Raw genomic sequence first — 25,733 nt, 5'->3', positions numbered from 1 at the left:
ATTTTTTGTGCTCTTGTTTACAACAGAACTGTGCTGCTCTTGTGGGCATTAACTTTTGTGCACCACCGCACTGAATCCACTCTCTCCCACATGTGGCTTTTCCAGTTGGTTAGTGAGCATTTGATAGGGATATTAAATCAATAGGAATTAAAATAATTCAGTCAATTCGTGCTTCCTTTCCAGGGGCAACATCTGGTGAAGTAAAATAGGATCCTTAATAGGGAGCAAGAAAGATTGTGATTCCAGGAAGGCAGGACTACAAGTCCTACAGCCCAAGGCAACAATGCTAATTTTGGCTCAAAATTGAAATTTCACTTGTCCAATCAGATTCCAGGTGCATCCTGGTGACTACATAGCATCACTACCCCGATAACTAAACTCTGAAGTCAACACTCTGCTAAGATGATTGAGGAAATTCATACCTCATTTGGTGGTGGTGTTTCAGTCTCTAGCTGCAGACTCAACCAGGCAAGCATGCATTAGTTTACATTGGCAAGGATAACTTTGCATACAGAATGGTTAGAAAATGAAGGTTTAATTCTGAGCAGCGCTGAGTCCCTCATATTGGTCATTGATTGTAATGCACATTTGTCATATTGAGTTTTCATCCATAAATATTAAAAAACAGGGTTAGGTAAATACTATAGGGTATGGGGAAGATGTGATCTTGTAGTAAAGGCACGGAACTGGGTATCCGAAGACCCCAAACAAACATTCCAATGGGCACTTGCATAGTATCGACCTAATAAGGGCTCAGTAAGAGGATAATGTCAAATTCCTGCAACTCAAAATGTCATCCAAAAAATCTTCTTACATCTTTCTTGGATGGGATTTTGGAGAAAGACAATGAAATGTGTTTTGAATTCTGCAGCTGAAATCGTTTATTTTCTCCCCTTCTTCCTAATATCATCTTACTTTCTAGTACCTTTGATCAATTTGGGCTGGGATTTTCAAAGGAACCTATAGGATTTAGATGTCCAAATTCATTCTTGCCAAATTTCTTACACATTCGTACACATTTCCAAGTGTTATGTGAAGAATAATATCCGGTGTGTGCTGTGATTCTAACAGTGTTACCTCTCTTTTGTTACCAGGGTTTTCCAGGTGACTTTGGAAACAGAGGCCCCCCTGGCGCAGATGGGAGTCCTGTAAGTGTCAAATTGTGTGTGTGACTTTGCAATTTACAATATGATGGTATTAAAATGTGTCCTTGATAAAACCTGTCCAAAAACCAAACAAACCCCTTGAAAAGAAGGAGAGATTCAATGAAGTCCACTAGAAATTTGCTATTGCTCTTGATTTTACATTGAAGGTGCTCAGATAAGCGAGAGAGTTTCTGAAAGCTGCTGAATGTGGCCAGCTCCCATTAGGAGCTGCAGATGCTCAGCACCTTTCAGGATCAAACTCTTGCCTGTTTAAGCTAACTAAAGAAATCTGCATTCTTGCTAAAATTCTTAGTGACTAGGGCCCTAGGACATGACCTTGCATTGATATGATTAAACTACAGTTCCAGGGTCTCTTAAAAAGGGGATATTCTGAAGTTGTTTCTTAGGAAACTGGCTTTAGTATGTTCAGGTGTTTACTAGCTTTGAACTATTACTGAATAAGCTTCTGGACCTGTCTTTTCCTCATCTGTCTTTTTTAGTAACTCAGCATTAGTAGGGCAGCTGCTCTTTCTTTGGCAACACCTCTTCAGAATAAAGTGCTCTGATGATGCAGTAATCAAAACATGTGACAGTCATCATGTCATTGTTTCAGTACTGACTTCAAAGGAGCCTCTCTCTTGCCCTGTTCTTAGTTGACTCTGGCTGCAGCTCTTAGCTTTGGATTCCCCTGGCGTGGAGGAGCCCCCCATAGATGTAGAGCTAGTTCCTCCACCACTCTTCCCATGGTCCCTGACACAATGAACAGGGAGTAGGAGTGGCCAGATTGCAGCTGTTCTCAGCTGATGGATGTTCCCTTGGGAAAGATGGGCAGTTAGTGCCTACGGGCTACTCTAACCTGGATGGGGGCCAGGAGATGGGCGAAGAACCAGGGAACAGTAACAAAATCTCTGAGGATGACCCCTCCTCTGCTGCACCAACTGGAAACTCTTTAAAGTTTTGCTGGTGCCTTGATTGCCCAGTGGCACCAGGATTTTGGCACTCAGTAATGTATTCGGCATTTCTGATCTCTGGAATGAAGCTCGCCAAGGGGTTAAGTAATATAATATCTTTCACTTCTGTGGAACTTTTCATCTTGAAAGAACTCAAAGGGCTTTATTAGTGTAACCAACTGCTGTACAAATTATACACAAGGGTCAGTTAGTTCTTCCCCTCTGCCCCTCTCCAAAGCAGATGCGTTCTTTCCACCAGAACTGAAGGGGAAGAGCAACACTTTAATAGAGACAAACTCAGCAAGTCTAGGTCCTAAATTACAGACTTAAACATTACAAAGAACTGCATTTTAGCACCACACATTTGAAAATGAGTTTCTTCTAATCTAGCAAGACAGCTGCTGCTATCACAGCCTCTTCAAATAGCCAGCGAAGAACCCACCCTGCAGGGCTGGTTCAGGCAAGGTGCCAAGTCTGCAGCTGCAGGGGGCTGGAGGTCAGGTTGCAAATCTAATGTGATATTTACTGAGCGTACTCAAGTGCTGATGATGTGGAGCAGGAGCTACTGCATGCTGACTGGGAGTTCTGTGGCGATAAGAGCTAGAGGTCCCTGGAGACTCAGGAAGTCTCCCCCGTTATCTCAGCTCTGGCTGGGACAAATCATACTCTCCACATCCCAGCCTCCTTCTGTTTACCAGGATTATTCCATCCCTGTTTTCATGCTTCCCTCCCTAGCCCTTAATCATGTACATGTTACATTCCCCATCCACAGCCCATGCAGAATAGAACCCTCCCAGCTGGTACGACAGAGGGGTTTGGGGCTGGTGGATGGGTGGCTGGCAGAGAAGGAGGAAGTTATCCTTTAAATCTTTTGGTCTCACAGCTGGAAAGCCCAAACAATAGCTTCACAGTGGGCCCAGATTTGCTTTCATATGCCCCACCTCCAACATTAGGATGTGGAGGGACGCAGTGAGCCCCTGACATAATTTCTATCACCTGGTTGGCCAAATGGTAATTAAGCTGCATAGAGTCTGAGCCTGGAAGGAGGCAGACCTGGGTGGCTAAAGGGGAGAGCATAGAGATTGCAGTCTTTGAGGCTGGGTAACCCATAAGGTTCATAGCACCTTTGAGATTCTGCAGCCACAGAGTTTAATTTGGGCAGGAAAGAGCCAGTAGTTTGTTAAAATTGCTAAAAAAGTTTGAAGTAATTTATTTTCTGAAACTTATTAAAAAATATTCTCCAGCTGTGAAAGAAAGAATAATTATAATGAACTCTCTGTTCACTTCAGATGTGCACTAAAATTTGAATCAGTTTTAGATATACATAAACAATTGCCCATAAAGAGAACATTGCCTTTCAAGGCAGTCTGCAAAGAAATACATTTTTAAATGGAGCTTGGGCCTTTTTTTGGCTTCCCTGTTATAGATAAAAGGAGCCTGACATGCTGTGTCTCCCCTCCCCCCACCCCCACCCCCCAAAAAATAGTTTCCCATTCCCTCTTTTGTTTTCCCCCTTAAAGTAGCAGGAATGTCAAGTCTGATCTTCCCTGGTTTTAAAGGCAGGATTTCATTTCTCACGTCATGTTTATTATGGGTTCTCTTACCTTGATAAAGAGGCTTTTAGCACATACATTCTTTATGCACAATGTTAGTCAGTCATCTTTCAGGTCCTATTCATACATCAGAGAGAAGCCAGAATTCCAATTTCTTTTTCTTTGCAGATCACCTTTCATTACCTCTGGGGGTGTATTAAAATATTAAAGTTCTGATTGTTTCATATACTCTTTCTTTCTTTAAAGGGAGTTGTTGGTGGCGTTGGGCCTCCTGGATTTCCTGGGCTGAGAGTGAGTGTAACTTTTTCCCATTTATTTGAACTTCTTTAAAATATTTACATTTTGTCTCTGTGTCCAGAATCCTAATAATAAATCTCAAAACTAAGAGATTCTGGGGTTGTTATTTAAATCTAACCTTATTTTAATGAATTGCTCTGGTCATTCTAATAAAATATTTTTACAACATTGCTCTTCCATCATTAGAGTTTGAACATTTGTATACTTAATAACATAAATCCAGTCTCAGCAGATCATAACTTTTGTTTGAAACAGCTCAGCTTGCCCGTTTATTCCCTCTAAGTCATTTTGACTTTGCTGTTAGGTGCAATATTTTCCACATACAATATAGTTAAGGTGTATAGTCCCAATTCATCGCTGGTGTAAATCCATTGTGTTCGGGGCAGAATTTGGCCTGATATAGAATCATAGAAATATAGGGCTGGGTGGGGCCTTGAGAGGTCACCTATTCCAATGGTTCTCAACCCGGGGTACAGTCAGTACAAACTAAAATTTCATACAGACAAGTACTTGTTTATACTGCTCTATATACAATACACTGAAATGTAAGTACAATATTTATATTCCAATTGATTTATTATATAAATTATATGGAAAAATGAGAAAGTAAGTAATTTTTCAGTACTAGTGTGCTGTGACACGTTTGTATTTTATGTCTGATTTTGTAAGCAAGTAATTTTGACGTGAGGTGTAACTTGGGGGTGCGCAAGCGATATCAAACTCCTGAAAGGGGTAGAGTAGTCTGGAAAGGATGACAAAAACTGACCTATTCCATCCCCTTATGCTGAGTCAGGACCTAGCCCATCCCTGACAGATGTTTGTCTAACCCAGGGGTCGGCAACCTTTCAAAAGTGGTGGGCCGAGTCTTCATTTATTCACTCTAATTTAAGGTTTCGCGTGCCAGTAATACATTTTAACATTTTTAGAAGGTCTCTTTCTATAAATCTATAACATATAACTAAACTATTGTTGTATGTAAAGTAAATAAGGTCTTCAAACTGTTTAAGAAGCTTCATTTACAATAAAATTAAAATGCAGAGCCCCCCAGACCGGTGGCCAGGACCCGGGCAGTGTGAGTGCCACTGAAAATCAGCTCACGTGCCACCTTCGGCACATGTGCCATAGGTTGCCTACCCCTGGTCTAACCTGTTTTTAAAAACCTTCAATGATAGGGATTGCACAACCTCTCTTAATCTGTTCCAGTGTTTCACTATCCTTATAGTTAGAAAGCTTTTCCTAATATCTAAAAAAAAAAAAAAAAAAAAATCACCCTGGCTGCAGATCTAGCCAATTACTTCTTGTCCTACCTTCAGTGGACATGGAAGACAATTGATCATGGTCCTCTTTATAACAGCCCTCAATGTATTTGGACTGTTATCAGGTTCCCATTTCAGTCTTCTTTTCTCAAAACTAAACATGCTTTAAATATGTCTAAAAGCTGAATCTCACAGTGCTGTTTCCTGTGTCCCCCTCAAAATGTTCTATTTTTATATATGCTATTAGTAAATGACTTTTTACAATAAGTCATCACCTGAATGACCAGATGATGATTAAGCTGCATTGCAGATGATAATGCATATAATGCAGATGTGGCCAAATTCTAGTTATACAAATGTAACCCCATCAAGGAAGCATGTGTCTAATGACATAGGGAAGGATAGGAGAGAGAGATCCTGGAGGCCAAATTTAGGCTGCTAGGTAAGAGATTGAAGTCCAGGACTTCCATGGTAGCATTCTCTGAAATGCTTCCAGTTTCATGCGCAGAGACTATTAAAATAAAAAACTCAATAATAATGCGGGATTTCAGCTATCCCCATATTGACTGGGTACATATCACCTCAGGAAGGCATGCAGACATAAAGTTTCTTGACACCTTAAATGACTGCTTCTTGGAGCAGCTTGTCCTGGAACCCACAAGAGGAGAGGCAATTCTTGATTTAGTCCTAAGTGGAGCACAGGATCAGGTCCAAGAGGTGAATATAGCTGGATCGCTTGGTAATAGTGACCATAATATAATTAAATTTAACATCCCTGTGGTGGGGAAAACTCCACAGCAGCCCAGTACTGTAGCATTTAATTTCAGAAAGGGGAACTACACAAAAATGAGGAGGTTAGTTAAACAGAAATTAAAAGCTACAGCACCAAAAGTAAAATCCCTGCAAGCTGAATGGAAACTTTTTAAAGACACCATAATAGAGGCTCAACTTAAATGTATATCCCAAATTAAAAAACACAGTAAGAGAACTATGTTCTGAAGGCCAAGACTATAACAGGGTTCAAAAAGGAATTAGATAAATTCATGGAGGATAGGTCCATCAATGGCTATTAGCCAGGATGGGCAGGGATGGTGTCCCTAGCCTCTGTTTGCCAGAAGCTGGGAATGGGCGACAGGGGATGGGTCACTTGATGATTACCTGTTCTGTTCATTCCCCCTGGGGCATCTGGCATTGGTCATTGTTGGAAGACAGGATACTGGGCTAGATGGCCCTTTGGTCTGACCCAGTATGGCCGTTCTTATGTCTTCATCCTCCTCTAGTAGCTGGCCCACACAAGTAGCTGGCCCACACAAGGCTTCAGCCCTGGGCAGTGGGGCCAGGCTTCGGCTTCAGTCCTGGGCAGTGTGGCTCAGGTTACAAGCCCCAGCCTGGGGCTGATGCCCTTGGGCTTTGGTCCCCCAACCCCACCCAGGGAAGTGGGGCTTGGGCTTTGGCTTTAGCCTCCCCGCCCAGGGTGGCAGGGCTCACGCAGGCTCAGGCTTCGGTCTCCCCTCCTGAGGTCATGCAGTAATTTTTGTTGTCAGAAGTGGGTCGCAGTGCAATGAAGTTTGAGAACTGCTAGCTCAAGAAATAGTATCTAATGCTTTTTAACAGTGAAGGACGTGGGTTCGAATCCTGCCATCAGCTCTGTAGGATCAGTTACCCAAGTATATTAATGGTGTATAACTATGTGGGGGAATGTGGCATGTTAACAGTTTTAGTTAGGAAAGTTCTGATTGCTTCCAGTTTTTGAGCTTTAAAGATGTAAAAAAATTTTTTGGTATTTTTGTTTCTTCTCAGTAAGGGTCATGTGAAGTTTCATTTGAAGTAGGATATAGTTGAGGCCCAGTGTTGTTATATTCTTTAAATGCTACTTTGTTGTTTATAACATAAAATAAAAAATTCCTTTAAAAGTAAGTTATCCTTTATTGATTTTTTGTTATTGCATTAGCCCAGACAAGACACATTTTCTTGGTAGATAAACCCATTGTGGAGTCAGAGCCTGGTCATGAAAACACTTACGCATATGGATAATTTTACTCACATGAATTGTCCCATTTGAGTCCATTGGATCACTCCTGGGGTAAAGTTACTCATGTGCTTAAGTGTTAACAGTATTAGGAACTTCATTTGGATTACAGTTAGCTGTTCTCTTCCTTACCTTGGCCTCATCTGGAATTTTTCTTCAAAGACTCTAACAATTATATCAATCTGTATGTGTCTTATTAAGAAACCGTAATTTACTTATTGGGAAGTAACCTCTCGGCCCAGAGCTGCTAGGAATTTGCCAGGTCTGACTCAAGCTGTTAATTAAGGGTTGTTAAAATAGATGGAAGAGCCACTAATGGATGCGTATAGTGTACTTGAGGGTAGGACACTCAAATTTCCTTGGTGGAGAGACATGTATCTGAAAAGATAGGTTGGAATTGGTGTTTCCATTGATACTGATCTAATGTTGCTAGGAACAAAACCTCCTCGCTGAGAATGAATGAGTTTGTGCAGTTATATTTTCCTTAGTGGACCAGTAAAAATGGGGTGTAATAAGCATCCTGTCACCATGAATATAGAAGTGAGAAAACAGAGATGTTTAAGTGGAGAAGGCTTTTGCTAACAGATGCATTTGGAGGACAGTGAGGGTGAAGTTTGTAAAATTGGATTCAGAAGCTGTGAAACAGTTTTTGAGCTGTGGATCAATCACCAAAGATTCTGCCATTTCTGGATCTGGATAATAGATTCTTACTTTACAAAATAAACATTTCTGCCTGTCTAGCAATATTTTTAGAAGTATTAGCCTAGTACTATCTTTGATTTTACACTTTTTCTCTGTCTTGCTTTTGGTAAAATCACCAATTTAATTGAATCTCAGAACTGTTATTTGGGGCAGTCAGTGATGGGTGACTCATAGAGAAATTAAACTTTGACTTTGACGAGGCAAAGTCTGGAAGAGTAATGGTTTGAATACAAAGAAAATGTGATCTTCCCCAAACAGTCGTATGGAAAGCTGGTAGGGGGACAGTGTAGGCACAGGGTGAGCCAAATAATGTGAAAGCTTCTATTCATCACACCCCGTCACACAGTGTCTCATTCAATCTTCCATTTCCTGACCTCTATTCTTATCTTCTTTTTGTTTGTCCTTCCCTTTCCAATAATTTAATCTTATTAAGCATTGTATCATTATATTGCTGTTAAAAAAGCAATAACAATTTTTAAAATGTTTAACCTAATTAAACCAACACAAACAGTAATGTGATGATAAGCTAATTTAGTGGGATTTCATGGTTTCCAGGGTACGGGACCCTCTCAGAACAGTAGATCTGTCACATTCTATGTGATAATGTTTGGTAAATTTAATCTTACCTGAAGTCTGGCCCTGATCCTGCAACTACATCTGTGTGGGTGCGTCCCTGTGCCCAGCATGGAGCCTTATATTTAGAGCTGGTTGAAAATTTTCAAAATTGCAAGATTTTGATGAAAAATGGTTGAGTGATGGTCAACATTTTCTGTTGTTCATTTGCAACTGGCTCTAGTGGTGATATGGTGATGTTTGTCATAAGATAATTGCTACTGTATTGTGACACCAAACCAGAAAGCATGTGCTCCATGGGTGGGTGGAGTATGGCTAGCAGGAGAGGCATGGCTACTTGGGTAGGTAAGAAAAGCCCCTGAATTTGGGAGCCCATCCCTAGTAGATAAGGGATAGCAGCTTTGTCTACTTGGCCTTATCCTCGCCATGTTCTGGAGTGGGGCTCCAGTAGCATAAGGTTTGTTTGCATGTGATGCCTCTTGGTGTGGCTTTCCCTCTCCTGCTATCCGTGCTCTGGATATGGGCTTCAGAAACTCAGGCTCTTCTGGGCTGGCACTGTGATACAAATGTAGTGCAGCAAGACTGCCAAAGCTTCCAATCGCAGTCTTACAGCTGGAATGATTTGCATGCTTCCAAAACGTCAGGTATACAGGGTATGTATTCTACTGTGCTAAATAAATAAATAAAATCTGTGCTTCTAAATTATTGTCAGTAAAAGTAAGACAAGTTTTGACAGAAAATACTTAAACTAGCATTTCTACATTAACAGCTGCTTTTTTTTAGCTGCTGAAATGAGTAGGGAGAGGGAAAATATCCACATGTGGACAACTACATATAATCTGGTCTAAGGTGATCTATTCAGACTAGTGGTTCTTAGCAAAACTAAATTGATGGTGTAATTTGATTTTGCTCTCCAAGGCCGTAAGTGGTTTGAGGACTGGCTCTTGTAAATATTGTGGGCCTGATCCTCATTTACACTAAGGCCCTTTTGCACAGCTCCGACAGTGTAAAGGGGCATTCAGATAGATGTGCTCTATATTCCTGTAACTGACGCTCACTCAAAGTACAGAGGCCTTAGGGTAAATAAGAATTGGGACCTGCCTCTCTCTGCACAGGTGAGATCAGCTAAAGTGCTCTTGCTAAGAGTCTCCAGATCTGAAAGGTTGAGTGTTTGAGGCTGGGCCTTCTGAGTGGGGACCCTTGACTCTGTAATGCACTCTACAAGTCCAACAGAGCCAGAATTCGATCTTCAGAGTGTGTTGCAAAGCCTCTGTTTCCCCTACTGCTCCCCCCGAGAAGGTGGCTTTCCAGGATTTGAGATTTTCGTGGCATAGGGAGTTTCTTTGATCACTGGACACGTTCGTACGTGTGTGTGTGTGTGTTTACAATTAATGCAAATATGCTGAAAAGCGGTGAAAGTGTTTACAGATTTAAAAATAGCCAAATCTGAAAACCAAACTATGATCTCCATTGAGTTTAGTCGTGTGTGTGGCAAATGTGCAGACAAAACATATGTGCAAAAGGATATATACCCTGCTTATGATAGGGAGCTATTGCTTCCCCAAAAGGTAATGGAGTAGTCAAGGTAGTGGGAAGGGAAGTGATGTGGTGCATTCCCATTGCAGCTGGGTAGGATCCTGTGAACATTTTGGTGGATTTCAAAGCTACCTTCGTCCAACAGAAATTTGAGCCAGGGCTGTGTTGGAAAATCTGCTTCTTTTGGAGGTTAATCCTCCCGGGTAGATAACAGGCCTCACATGGTGACATTCCCTCTGGATTTCTGAACAGGGCTTTGGAACAACTTTAGAACAGATGGCCCCAGGGGAATCTATTGCAGGCTTTTAAATAAGCTCAGTGCATTGTGGAAAAGAACTTTGAGATCTATCATATTCGGTGCTGTGTGGATAGTCAGGCATTGCTGTCATAAAGCTCATTATTGTGTACCTCAATATCAAGTCTCAGTGCTGTATTTCAGGGTGCTCCTAGTAACACAGGGAATCCTCAAGGCTACAGTTTGTTTTTTGAAGGTGTATTTACAAGGGACCGTGCTCCTTTAAAGGGATGGTAGAAGGCTGGCTCTCCTGGGGTTCCCTCTATAGCATGGCCCCTCGCTATACTGCACCCACACCCTGAATGTAATTTATGGCTTAAAGGCTGCCATCTGACCCTCACTTTTTAACTCGGACGCTGTTCAGGCATACTCCCATTTGCTGTGAGGACTGAGTTAAAAAATAAAGACCTGAGCATTTGTCCCAAGGTGTTTAATATTTGTTATATTACATTATGTCGTGACATGATGCAATGTAGTACAGCAGATACCAATGCAACATTAATTCTAGCTGAAGCTGACAGTATTAGTTCAAGTAATGTATTTAATCTAATTATGTGCAAGATGAGAACTATGTACATTATTTTGTTTGTTCATAGAAGTGATGGTAAAGCAAGCAGCTGGGGAGAGAGTTGATTTCAAGACATTTGTAAACACTTCCTGCTATTGTTTCTTTGGAAGTGTCAAAACTATTGCCAAGTACCAAATTCTGGTTGTCTGCATGATTCCGTCTGTCATGAATTACAAGGTCATGAGCCTTAGAAAGATGTAGACTTTGAGTAAACTTGCTACTGGAATTATCAGAGCACAGCTTTTCTATTCAGAAATAACAAAAATGATGAATTAACATTTCTTTTTCTTTTTTTAACAAGCTGGGACAAATTACCCTTTTCCTCCCTCAACATTCTGGAAACTGAATTTTTTCTCATTTTCAACCTTTTAGTAATGAGATAGAAGCATACTTTCCTCATTCTTTCTCACGAAACACGTAAATGTTGGATATCATGATTAGAGCATTACAAGCACTATTCTAATGGGAAAAATTGCAATTATATATTAGTGTATATATTTCTTCAGACTTAAGGTGTGGTTCTGTCTGAAAAGTAACAGCTTAACAGATGTATACAGAGTCTTATCTGCTGACAAAAATAAGTTTGTATTTGCTTTTTCATTTCTGTTAGCTCTCTGGAGCCAACACACCAACAGTGAGTTTTTATGCCTACTTGTGCATCCCCATCAGAACTCTTTATGAAGTTCCATTCAGCTACACCTATGCAAACCTACTGATGTCAATGAGGTTGCATGTGTCACTGAGGGTGTAATTTGAAGACAGTTGGTCTGCATATGTGATACTGACTAGGACTGTTATAATATTTCACCAACATTAAAAAAAACCCAAAACACAGTGAATGTTTTTTGTAGAATAAACCACGTGAATCACATACTAGGTTATTCACATAATAAGTATGTTTATTCTTCAAGCATCACAAGGTGCATGTGTTGTCTTAAATGAAAAGCTTGCAATTCTATAGGTAAAACAAATGAACACAATAGAGTCATCACTCCACTGTGTAGTTAAACTTCTCTTTTATTTTGCCTGATATTGATATGCTGTTTGCTCATTCAGCACCTATTATGATGATTCAGCCAAACCAACCAGTAAGTGCTAATACATACTCAATTGATGCTGGCAATTTAAAAAAAATTGACAAAATTATTAATTTAGTTCTATTACCTGTGATCTTATTTCCACAGGTTCACACCATCTTGGTACAACAAACTGAGACAATCTCCTTCGCAAACATATTTTTGTTGGAGAAACTGTATCTTCAATTTTAAGTGCTAGAAGAGTAGGAAGGAATTCAGATTTAAATTGCAACAGACTGTTTCTACTTCTTCCTGTTCTAGACTCAATCTATAAGCTTTTTATTTGGGATCAGTCATGGTACCTAAATAATGCAAAGGGTCCATAGTTTCTCTGAATAATTTTTCTGTTTTATTTTTGTGTAGTTCTAGTTCTTTGCTGTTAACTAGATCAAGCCAGATTCCCGTGGAGACTGTGACATTAGTGTCATCAAACTGTAATCTGTCAAACCCATCTGAAACCTCCTTCTGTTGCTTTGGAAAGTGTGATGTCTCTCTCTGCAGAATCCCTTGTGTGAAATTCTGCTTTTTCAGTCAATGCCTTTCTTACTCTCAATGAATATTTATAGGACCACTAAGGCAGCTTAAATTAGTTTGCCTTGGTGCAGTATCCACAGCAAAAGCAGCACACTTCAGTCAAGAGCTCAGTCCTCTTGGCAGCAGCTACCATGGCAAAGCAACACTTCTAATCACTCATGGAAGCTGGATGCAGATGTAGAGAGGCAGTTTTCCTGATAATTTTACCAGGGAGGCATCATTGGGAAGCTGAGTCATCAATCTTCCTTTTTCAGTCAACTAACCATGAGGCTGTTGGTGGCTGCAGAAGGATTTTTGAACTTTCAAAATGTGTTATAGGGCTGTTTTAAGTACTGAATATATCAGCAGTGCAGGAGGCTGCACCTGGGAAGCTCTCTCATCTTCTCTGTTAGTTCCGTTATTTCAGCAAATGATGAAAGACCTCATCCTCATACTTTGGATGGCATCTACAGCAAGTGGGACACACCAGTTTGCCGTTTTCTTTTCAAATTGTAGAATCAATGGCAGGAAGCAGAAAAGCATTTTTCCCTGTATTGATGGTTGTAGCCATTATCAGATCATTTCTCAAGTTCATCTAACCATCGTGCATGAATATACTGTTGATTCTTTTAGTTTTACCTTTAATTTTTTCTCTGTTTCTTCTCTTGCAGCATCTAGTAGTGGAAGTGCAAGTTTAAATCACCTGGAGGAGTAGTGTAGTAATTAATTTGATATAGTTAACCTTTATTTACTGGTGAAGATGCATGAGAATGAAAGAACCCAGCTTGGCTGCTAGAGTTTAGGCTAAATGTGCACAGCTGGTACTTAGGAAAAATGCATCTTTTCACTTGTATATTGGGTATACTTGATATGGAAATCACTGAGATTCCTTTACAAGAGTCATGTTTCAAAGCAGAATAATTCATTTAAATCAAATTTGGTGATGACCGAAAAGGGCTGGATTTGGCAGTCCCAGCATGGACTGAAGTTTTTATGTTTATGTACTGAACAGGTACAGACTGCAGTTACAATACAAGTGCAAGCTTTCTCACACTCCCCCACCAAATATGCATCTATCCTCTTCTGGGTGCATGACATTTAGGAATGAGGGGGTAGTTTAGTTCATGGTGCTGCTGCTGAGATAGAGGATGCCAGTAATGGTGGAGGTTTTGTGATCTGGATACTAGTCCATGAGTACCTGGATTTGCATCTCCAAACAGCAAACAGATGAAAACACTTTCAGTCACTGCCAACCTGGGCTGGAACGCAACCAATAACATAGAGGCAAAAGATACTTTATGGCATTTCCAGTTCCCTGAATCATTCAGGAAGTAGTCGCCCTGTAAGTAAAAGTTTAATGCAGTCATCTTATTTTCTGTTGTTTAGGGTGTTGTTGGGCCTGTGGGACCGAATGGACCTTCTGGAATTCCTGGGCCTCTGGTATGGCGTTAAGCAAAACTCACATTACCATTTGCCAATTGCCTTGACTATTTTTCAAATAATAGTCAAACATTGTTTGTTTGTTTTTTAATTTTTAATAGGGTCTTCCAGGGAGTCTGGGGCAGCCTGGAATGAAAGGTGATAAGGTGATCTAAATATTTCCATTCTCATAGAGATATATTACATTTAGACAGTCTTTCTCACATCTGTTTTGCAAAGCAAAAAACCCCTTTTTCATGTTTTTCCTCTTTTGTTTTCTTTTTATCAAGCTATTGTATGTGATTCTACAAACACTACTGGGCATAGCGCTGACTACCATGAATAGTGCTGTCAAGCGCAGTGTTAGTGATGTTTGCAGGATTGGGTTCTACAGTGGTTCACCATGCACTGTCCTTCGAAAAACCATGTTATAGTTTTAAATACTGAACATTGATTTAAATCTTTCTGCTTTTGTGAGTCTGAAAAATACACCATGTAAGCTGCATATATATGTCTGTTTAAAATAATATGTTGTTTAGGGTGAACAAGGCATTGCAGGAGAGCCGGGAGAGCTGGGCTATCCAGGAGACAAGGTAAATTAAGACAGCACTCTTTTGACATATCTTCTGGTCTAATAATCCCAGTGGCCTTTTCTTCTTTTAAATTGCAGCAAGTAATTTACAATCAAATGGAATTTGGCGATATCAGTTGAATACCCCAGCACTATTTTATTTTCTGTACCATTATTTTAATTAATTTCTTTATGAAAATAATGATCAAAGGCATGTAAAATGTATGGGCCAAATTCTGGCTGCCTTGAGTGCACTTATGCATGTCAGAAAATATGCTGTAAGAGGGAGGACAGAGCAGTCTAATTCCCACCAAAACTCACGGAGAGCTTGTTATACAGGTCATTTGCAACAGAAGCCAAGGAGCATCCTGGGGTGGAGCCTACATTTTTATCTGACCCAAAAAACCTGAAAACTGTGGTCAGCAGCCTGGCAAAAATGTGTTATCAGACAGCCCAGGATGCCCTGGGATATAATGAAAATGGTTAATAAACAAGCTTTTCACACCTATTTGAGTAATGGAATCTTTGGTAGGTAATCCATAACTCCTAAATTACCCAAAGGATTGTTTTTATAAAAATTCTAAGCTGATACGTTGTTATTGCAGTACAACTAATTAAAATAGCATAAACTAACTGAATTATTTTGCTGTAACATGAATTTAAGCGTTTCATTCAGATTCGCTCAATGGATTTGAAATTTGGTCTGAGTGTTGAGCTGATATTTAATTAATTTTGCACAAGTGGGAAAGCGTAACCAGTTTTTTACTACATACAATGTTATAAATAATTTTCCACAATAATATTTAATAGCTTTTTTTTCCCTTAAGGGTTCTGTTGGTTTGCCAGGACCAGCAGGAATCAGAGGAAAGCCAGGGCCTCCTGTAGGTTTGAACACTTATTTTGTTTACTCTGGTTACATCAGTATGTGTCACGTGGGTTGATACTTGTTTGTATCATTCAGCCAATCCAAATGCTTTGGGGAACAATTCTGATCTCACTAGCATTGGTGTAAATTGGGAGTTAATGCTGTTGGAATCAAGAGAGTTATATAACTGGTGTAACTGAGACCAGATTCTGGTCCATAGGAGGGCATTTTGCTGCTCAGTCATTAATCTGCTAGTTCAGATTTCCCATGAAGTGTAGAAGGTCACTTGGGTATTTAGGGCTCACTTAATCATCACCATAATAATAAATCACTTACCCCAAAATACAAATAAAGTAAGGCTTGAATTCAATCTTAGAAGTTCTGCTGACTTATGATTAAGCCTGTGTGTTTGTCAATTGTTTTTTTGACAACTCTGCCATAACACTGCTCCTTCTGCCTTAGAAGACACTGTGACAAGGAAGCAGCACTGAAGAGGATGTAGTATTGCCAGTCTTTTACCTGCCTTTTTGCACTGCTGATGCTGCTGAATTGCAGTGGCTGGTACTGGACAGCACTTAAAATGGTTTCAGCAGTAGAATAAAGGATATTTTGATTGTAATAATGCAACTGTTGGGTCTTGGAATTCTCCTTACCAAAAATTTGAGACTTTTGCTCTTTTTTCCCCATGACCAGACTGACTTTCTGTATAATTCATAGTGGCAAACACAACCAGCCCACTTAATATGTCACTAGAACTTGTCAGCGGAGTTGGAGCTTTCCTATGCACAGTTTGAATCATGATGATGGTATTGCTATTTAGCACCCATAATGCAGTAGGCAATTTACAGAGCAATTAAAAAAAAAACACCACTTTTCCTTACCTTGTGGAACTCATAATCTAGAGTCTTGGTCTTGCAAAAAACTTATGCACACATGCTTAACTTTATGCAGTGAGGGTAGTCCCATTAAATTTAAAGTTAAGCATGTGCTTATGCCCTTTGCTGAATAACTTAAAATAATCAGATGTTTAAGTACTTTGTTAAATTAAAGTATTGGAAGCAAACACATGCTTAACTTTGCAAACCTCAGTGACATTAAACACATTTATAGGATGAAGGCCCTAAATTTTAGACACACTGCATTCAGCAGCAGCAACAAACAGAGGGAAAGAAACGGGGGAAAGGAGATCAAGAGTTAGAAAAATGAGGTCATGCAATTTTAAAAATTTGTGTGTAAATCTTGTATAGCCGAACCACCAAGATATGTAGTTGGGCCAGATCCTGCTACCAATGGCAAAACTCCCATTGATTATAATGGTGCAGGGTTGGTCAAATAAGCCTATTGAAAGTATCTATATGAACTTAGTTTTGTAACCCTCATATTCCCTTTGTGTGTGTATAATACGCACACAGGTTTAAGAAATGTTTTTTCATTATATGAATACTCACATACATATTTAATTGAGATATAATTCCTGCCACCACTCATTATTAAATATCTATAAATGACTTATGTTTTTATTATTGCAGCTGCAAGAGGGACTCATTAAAAATTCCAGTAATGGATAACTAGACTTAATTAAATAGAGAAAGAAGCTGTATAAAAATTAATCCTATTTAACTGAAAATCCAGCTAAACATTTTATTTGATATGTTGATGTTTTTAAGTGCTTTCAAAAATCTAATACAAATCTGCTTCTTGTAAAGCTTTAATTTGCTATCTAAGTTATAATTTTTGGATTTCTTTTAGGGAAAAATCGGAGATCCGGGACCCCAGGGACCATCTGGTCCTCCTGGGCCTGAGGTAAGAAATTGCTTGAAAGATGTAAATGAAACATTTAATGTTAATTGTGCTTTGAACACAAAACAAAAATTAGAAGGCAAACTTGCGGTTGGTCAGTTCAAAGGTTTAGTCTTAGGGTAAAAAGTGGTTTTCAATCATGTCCTTTTACAAATGGATTAGTTCAGGTTTCTTTATATGATAAGGTGCTATTGGACAATAATTTTAATACACAGGATTAACATACATTGTTCCTTGAATGCTGCTGGATGTGCACCATTCTAATGTGTAGCCATGATCAGTTCTCAGTTGATTCCAGTTGTGCATTGCAGCTAGGATGAAACACGTGCGATCCTTAAATCCATATTTCCATATATGAACTCTGCAGCATGTTTATGTTAAAAAATGTTCAAGACTGGCTGTATATTTATGTTTATCTCTTGGGGCAGAGCACATGTAGTTAAGAGGACTGCAAAGCATATACATTGGACAGTCTGGATACTGTATATTGTTAAAATTTTAACTTTGGCATAGCAGTTGATTTAGAACTGCTTCATATTCTGGAAGTTTACATGGAATCCAGCTAAATCTTTGAGATGTTACATCTGGGTGTTTTTGGCATTTGCATCTTGAGTCACAACATGTAGACTGAATGTTTCAGACTACATAGGAAAGCCATGCCATTTTCTGGACAGAAGAAAGCAACAATCAGATTATTTTCTTAACCGGCTAACTTTTTCCAACAGATTTATTCAAAAATCTTTATAATCTTCAATATGTGTGTATATTTGTAAAATATGCCAACTTGCTAATGATAACGTTTATTAAATGATCATTGTCAACTTAAATAACACATTTACAATTGTAAACTGAAAGTGTATTTTAAGAACATTTTAACTTAGTTTTTCATAACAGTACAGAGGCTGTCTTTAAAAGTCAATATTTTCTTTCAGTTTTTACATAACTGCAGCATCTCAGATAGCACTATCTTCTAGCCCTAATATGAGACCTGATCCTGTAAACACTTGTGCATATTAGTAGCTTTATTCACATGAGCAGTCCCATTGAAGTAAGAGTCAAATATAGGAACCATGAAGGGATGGAGCATACTCAGTCACTCTGTGGAGGTGGCACATGAACAATCTGGTCAATGGTAGGAGCTGTAAGAGGCTCAAGCTTGCACAATAAGGAGGGAATCTTCAGAGATTTTAGCTACTAAAAGTGATGAGCAAGCAATTTTTCAAAGAATTATAACTAGACTGAATTTGGGCAGATTTTCACAGGTCTGTCAAAATGCACTTCCCTGGCACAAGGTCCCCCCCTACCAATTTCAGCTCCCTGCTTCAAAGCATTGTGGAGTGGGCTTTTCAAAGAAAAAGTCACCAGGACTTTTTAACATGGGCAAAGCAATGTATTTTTCACTAGCCTCATTCTCAGAAACAGCTGGACCGTTTTTGTTGAAATTAAAAAACAAACAAAAAAAACCCACCTTAGGCAGACATCTGGCATCTAGAATGTCAGCCTGGATAGCTAAAATTCAGCAAAGTTATAAACAATTGAAAACGGGATCTTATAATGGGGATATCCGGCAACCTTAACAGGTGGTAGTACCTGTTCTGCCTATAATATATTTAAATTTTTAAATTACTATTAGTGTTGTCCTTTTTAATTTTTAATGCAAAACCTAATATGGTAAAACACCTACTGGTATCATATTAGAGAATCACAATAGCACATTGTGTGTATCTGTGTTAAAAATAACTCTCTAAAAGTAGCAAAGATATAAGTAGAATTTCAATCATATATTATATGGGGACACAGTCTTCCTCACTTTAATAGTTTATGGGGAAATGATAAGGCTTTAACATTTGCTTCATCAGACCTTTCTATACCATTGGAATTATGTGTAAATAGATTCCTCAGAAGTTTGATTTTAGTTAAAATATCCTTACTGAAATTGTATAAAAGTCTGCATTTTATAATTGAAGGCTCTTTTACTTCTTTACAATGAGGTTATCCCTGAAAAGTAACTCTAAAAATTACATTGTGAGGTTCCATGTTGACCATCTCTCTCAATGACTCCAGGACAACTTGTTGAGTACTTGAGTTTACAAGAAAAAGTTGTTTTTCTAAATACCAGTCCTGCAAAGTGAGCCTAAAATCTGCAAGTTCTGTTAGATTCTTTCTGGTTCATGCTACAGCGCCAGTAGTAAAGATTCTATAGACCAAATTCTGCCTTCAGTTACACCCATGCAAGTCTTGTTTTCAGTGGAGTTGTGCAGATGTGAATACAGATAGAATCTGGCCCTGCATTTGGATTTTTTTTTTTAAATCTGTAGATAAGCAAGGTAGAATAAAAACAACCTCCCATAGCTGTTTTGGTTTTGCAGTTTTAAGAGGATTTAAAAGTGGTACAAAGATTGTCCCTTAAGTACATAGAAATACAGAGGGACCAGATCTGTTGGGGTAGGAAGGTGCCATTTTTTACATAGTGATGTTCAAGGAAATCTCACCTGAAAGTGGGGGAAAATGCTAAATTAAGAGACTGCATATTGCAAGAAAATAATCCTTTTTGAACCTGATTGATGTTGTTTAAAGAAGGGAATTGGTTTGTTCAATATAATGTCATTAATAGAGTATGTCATGGATTTGAGTTCCTCTCGTGATAGTAATAGTTCTTTTGATGCAAAAGAATGCATACCTGCATGATATTGTATACCACGTCATGCTCTAGATGCATTGTTAATGGGATTAGTGTCCAAGCAAGCAAACATTTCCTGTCTGAAAAAATTTAGCATTTTCTGTTGCTTGGGGGATCAGAGCCCTCAGAAGAAAATCTTTGTCTGTCTTGTTATGTAAACAAAACTGTAGAATGACCAAGTGTTTGTCTTTGAAAATTTGACTGAACAAATACCACGTTTAACACTCCAAAGTTATGCATCCCTTAGCCTTTCTTATGCTGGTCAGGTTGACATGAGATAAAATGAGCTTTGTCTGTACTATGAACACTTATAAACATGGTCACCATATGGTGAAATATGAGATGCAAATAAGGGCGGGACAGCTGTATTCCACAATCTTTAGAGGAATGTGAATGCCAAAGGTTCTCTAGTAGAAGGCAAAAAAACAAAAACCCTGCTTCAAAATGAGAATTGTGTTTTATTTTCCCCATCTTATTTTTGTTTTTAAAAGTGACCTGAATTCCCTGGCAAGTTGTTATTTTGACGTAACTAGACCGTAAACATACAGTATGGACAGTAGCAGTGCAGGTTTCCCTGCTATGCCCTGCCAATACATCTCAGGTAGCATTTCTGCTCAAAGCTTCAAAGAAAGCTAGCTGGCACGTTAAGGAGGAGCGCTTTCACTGCTTCCACTGCATTATTGGAGTGGTCAGACATGTCATGCCCCCTCCCCAAACAGTGTGTCTACACTGCACCTGGGAGGTGTGATTCCCAGTGCTGGCAGACAGATTCGTGCTCGCTCCTCTCAAGTTTGTGCACTCCAAATAGCAGTGTGGACATTGCAGCACAGGCGGTGGCATGAGCTAGCTGCCTGAGCTCAGACCCAAGGAGTTGGGTGGCCTTGGACTCAGGTAGCTAGCCCAAGCTGTCGCCCATGCAGCAACATCCATGCTGCTATTTTTAGCATACCATCTTGAGCAGAGCCAGCATGAATCTGTCTACCTGCCCTGAGAAACATACCTCCCAGCTGCAGTGTAGACATAGTCTCTAAGAGGTCCTATAAAGACTGGTTCCAGCCCACACTGGTCTCTGCTCTTATTCACAAGCAATGGTTGGTTGAGATTTCTGAACACATCTATCCTTAAACTCAAACCACAGCTGGGACAGATGTGAGATATAGCAGTTGGGGTGATACAGCCCCACAGGTGCTGGAACTAGATGTGCTGGGGTTGCGGCAGCACCCTCTGGCTTAAAGTAGTTTCCATCATATCCAGGGTTTATGGTTTGGTTCAATGGCTCTCAGCTTCCCCACTATACAAATTGTTCCAGCACCCCTGTACAGTCCCTGATTCTTCTCTCATGTAAACTGTTGTAAATCAGGCAATTCCTCCACTGAAGTCAATATTTATCCTGGTGTATGCAAGAGAATAGGCCCACTAGGCCTCACACACACACACACACACACACACACACACACACACACACACACACACACACACACACACACACACACACACACACACACACAGATTTTTGCTTTTTATATGCAGTCCAGCCTCAAATAACTCACCAATCTGTCTTTCCTCTCCAGCTGTGCAACAGAGTTACTTCAGATTAGAGTTTTAGTAACTCCTGATTGCTTTAGGGCCATGAGTGGGTGGCTTAAAGTTCCTGAGGATAAGAGACAAGTGTGGGGGGCGGGAATAGAGGGTCTCATATTCATTCACTTTCTGGGTGGCTCCATGACCCTTGGCTAGGGAGTGCATTTTTTCAGTCTGGGGATTGAGCAGTATCAGACCAGCCTTTCTTCTGGGTATGCTTCCACTGAACCAAGATCCACTGCAGGGTATTTGCTGCTAAGAGAGCAGAAGATATTTTTAGCAGGCCATTTTAGCAGGCCATTCAATGGCTCAAAAAAACTGAGTTTTTTTGAGCCATTGAAGAGCTGACATATTGTCCAGCCTCTTCATGTCTCTTAAAATGGTTCATGTAAAAGTGCCCTTTTCTAGACATTTATTTTATTCACAAAACTAATTGCAAGCCTTTGTATAGCAGTGTTTTAACACACAAAACGTATTTTTTGCATAATAGTTATAACAAGATTGAATAGGTGAGATGTCTTAACATGCATGAAATTAAAATGAATTTTAAGAGGTTTCCAAATGCATTCATAATATTTTATTTGTAGGTGAATCTTGTGCCATGCGCCTATTTTAATTGATCTCCAAAATAGGCTCTTAAAGCAGAGTTTATTGTTTCCTTCAAATGTGGCTTAAGATCTGCTTCAAGTATTACAAATAGATTTCATCTGGAGCAAAGGGAGCATTAGTCATTATCTTCAGTAGACCTTTATTTCATTTTTGTATTATTTTGGTCTGAACTTGTTAACTTATTCTCTCAGGAAGGTACACACATGGGAGTCAGCTGCTATACATTTTATCCTCAAGGCTATAGAATTACAAAGAAAAGGAGCACATCAGCATAATAGCAAACAGTAACAAAATCCAAATCTTTTGCAAGTGAATCACTGGCTGCTTTGAATTGTTAGCTCTAAAAGGGAGAAAGAGTTGTCTTCAATGCACGTTTCATCTCATCACATGATATTTTGAGGTTATGCAGACAATGAAGTTCAGTAGCTAAGAACAGTCCATCTCCTAATGTTCAAAATTCACAATTATAGAGTCAAATTGTGATGTTATTACTCAGTTTATATTCAGCCTTTACCCAGGCAAACTTTAATTTACTTCAATAGGAGTTTGCCTGAATAAACAGTGAATGAATACTGAAAAGGGACCTTAGGATTTGGCCTTTAGAACCTAGTCCTGGGAACTTAAAATACACAAACTAGGGCTGGTCAAAAATTGAAATTTCTATCTCATAAGAAATTCCAATATTTGATATTTATTTTCATCCCAAATCAGAACAAAAGGTCAAAACATTTGTAGTGGTTGGGTCTGTGTTTTTGTTTTTTGTAAAATGGAAAGTTCTCCAAAATCACTGTTTGTTAGTGTGAAAATGTTCTGTTTCTCTTTCTGTCTGCCTTGTGGGGTTGTTGTAATTCAGGTGTCTTATGTCCCCATTTTCCTCTATTTCACATGATGTACCATGGTTGTGAGATTCTTATGATGCACCTGGATGGTTGAACCTGAGAGGAGACCATGCTGCATCATGGGAGATGAGGTCAAGCCTCACCTAGCCAATAGCTTTTCAAGTATGGGAACATTACAACTTACAAAAGTTGCCATGATCTTGGAAATAAGTCTAAATTGGCCCTTGCTGAAAGGGTCATTTTCTTCATAAGTGTGGAGGAAAATTATTTTGTCTTCTCTGTGGAAAGGAAGGCTTGGGAATTTTCCAGTATTTCTGCAAGGTAGGTAATTGATTGCCATCATCCAGCCTATGAAGTCTCTGAGATGAGAGCACATTTGTCTGAAAGCTCTTTTGTCCTATAATCAGAGAATATGCAATAGGGAGAGAATATGCCTTTATCTATTTAAGGTTGGCTGTTTTAAGCCTAGTGGAAGTCCATTAAAATTTGTTCAAGATCTTACTATAGATGGTGCACTTAAAGTTGCTAGTCTCCCATATTGTATTGTTGAACACAGTTTACCATTCCTCTTGGGATTTTTTCCATAGGGAGAAGTTGAGAGTAAGTCATAGCACTTTTCAAGACTGCCACAAATGAGTTTAAAATTGGACACTTTTTAAGGGGGGAGGTCAGCAAGTGAACTTTTCTGACAGGGTTTCACCTGATGGTGTGATAGCTTTTACTGAAAATTAATCAAATTTAAGTTAATTTTATTTATGTCAATATTAGAAATCCTATTTGGTGTATATAGCTTTTGGAAGCAGAAAAATTCTTAAGCTTTGTCTGTTACTAAGAAATTTGCCTGTTGATGACAATAGATGCAGTTGAATCAGTTATGAAAATGGTTTAACTGCACACACATACATGACCAAACTGTGTTCAGCTCCATTTCAGAAATCCTAGTTGAGCCCTTTGGGCTAAGGCCTTGTTTAGACTGAGAAATTTCCTATGCTAAGTACTATTGGTTTCCAGTGGAATGATTGCAACTTGCCTTGCATCCACACACAAGTGCTCCAAGTGGTTTCTAAGCAAGTTGCATACCACTTGAAACAGACAATGACCTTCCTACACCACAAAATAGAACCACTGATGTGTAGAGCTGAACTGACACTGAACATGGCTTAGTTGCAAGTGTAGGCAAGGACAAATCATGCTCAGCTTCTTTTCAGCTGGCAGTTAATCAAAGTGCCTGCAGCAGACTCTATTGTCTTACTTGCTGTTTCCCCTACCTTTTTGTTTGTTCCTGGCAAGTTGCAATTATCTTATGTCTTGTGATTTGTACTGTATTAAGAATTCTTCTCCCACCTCTTCCAAAGTCGGGATTTTTTATAGGAAAAATTAATGTATTGCTGCTGCCTTTTAAAAAAAAATGTCACTGAACCTGGAGTGGATTTTTCCTGCACAGAGGAGGCCATTTTAAAAATATATATATATTACTTTCCTACTCAGCACATTACTGATAGGGCACACCGTTTTACAAATGGCAGAGAAGAAAGCTTGTGACTGTGGAAATACTGACATTTCTAAAATCATTTAGAGAAAAAATAAATTTCAAATTAAATCTTCCCTCTACAGACATAATTATAAACAACAAATAAACTCTGCCATTATTATCTGAGGATGCAAAATCATAACTCTGACTTCCACAATTAGAGTGGCCATAATTGTAAACAGATATCCTTTTTGGCAAATATGATTTGAATACCATAAGAAATTTGAGATTAGCTTGGCAAATCAATTTCAAGTGTTCTCAGAGATATTTTCCATAAATCACTAACTTCATTCAAATGTACCTGTAAATATGTGATTACATTTAGTTGAGGTAACTTGCTGACTGAGAAGATGTTACAGGTGGGATTTTCAAAAACACTCGTCATTGGCCTAAATGCTTCCATTTAGGAGCTGAGTTGCGCCAACACTGAATACTTTAGCAAATCTCACCCTAAATGTTCACCTAAATCAAAGCATTGTATCCAACTGAAAAAAATCATTTTTGAGGATACTCATTTGGCATTTGCAAAAATTTCAGTCTCATCAAGATTTGCTCCCTTTGTTGTCTTGCATTGCACCAGAACCCAGGCAGGTCTGATGGGACTACGGACTGCTGGTAGGAAATTGTGAGGACTGTAGTGCCCAAGGCTTTGGCCCCACAATGAGCTCCAATTGGGCCTGGAGCGCCATCGGCTCTCTGCTGGTGCAGGGTTCTGCCAGTGTGGAACTCATTGCAGGACTGGGGCCTGAATTTCAATTTTTTTCAGATTTGCTGCTTCCATATTAACGAGCCTTGCAGAAAAATGAACTGAGCTAATCAGCAGCAGTCCTCACAAACCCCTTCCATCTCAATGAGGTGTCAAATTCAAAGTTTAGGGTGTCAACACATCAAGCTGGGGATGTAATTCCCAGATCAAGCAGACGTACCTGAGCTAGTGTGCTAAAAACAGAGCCATGGTGGCAAGAGTGGGTAGCCACGCTGAGTACATCAAGGATGGGGATGTACTCGGGGCGGCTAGTCCTTCCAGCCACTTGTGGTACCGCAGTTACACTCTATTGTTAGAATGGTAGCTCGAGCAAAGCTAGCACAGGTATGACTGTTCCAGGGAGAAATGGCTCCCAGAGCTGGAAGTGTAGTCAGACCCTTAGATGGGCCCACAGAAATGACAACAGTCATCAATTTCTTTAGGTTTTTGCTTTTTAAAGGTAATTTAAATGAAAAAAAAAACGGTTCTGATAAAATTAAGGCTACACGATGAAAGACAAAATCTGATAATGCAAAAGTAAATGTTCTCATAGTAATATTAAATCGTATATATTTTGCACTCACAATACTTTTAGTTATT

General features: G+C 39.3%; 1 protein-coding gene across 1 annotated transcript in view; it reads left to right on the top strand.

The window, feature by feature from the left end:
- COL24A1 (collagen type XXIV alpha 1 chain) overlaps positions 1 to 25,733 on the top strand; it is a 226,266-nt gene that overhangs the window by 66,047 nt on the left and 134,486 nt on the right. The window contains exons 12-18 of the mRNA XM_065409330.1: positions 1,095 to 1,148; positions 3,895 to 3,939; positions 13,880 to 13,933; positions 14,035 to 14,079; positions 14,452 to 14,505; positions 15,311 to 15,364; positions 17,098 to 17,151. Coding sequence (XP_065265402.1) covers positions 1,095 to 1,148; positions 3,895 to 3,939; positions 13,880 to 13,933; positions 14,035 to 14,079; positions 14,452 to 14,505; positions 15,311 to 15,364; positions 17,098 to 17,151 — 360 coding nt within the window. The remainder of the gene's footprint in view (positions 1 to 1,094; positions 1,149 to 3,894; positions 3,940 to 13,879; positions 13,934 to 14,034; positions 14,080 to 14,451; positions 14,506 to 15,310; positions 15,365 to 17,097; positions 17,152 to 25,733) is intronic.

The sequence above is a fragment of the Emys orbicularis genome, chromosome 8, assembly GCF_028017835.1.
Source record: "Emys orbicularis isolate rEmyOrb1 chromosome 8, rEmyOrb1.hap1, whole genome shotgun sequence".
NCBI lineage: Eukaryota > Metazoa > Chordata > Testudines > Emydidae > Emys > Emys orbicularis.
This window is presented reverse-complemented; position numbering and strand designations above follow the sequence as displayed.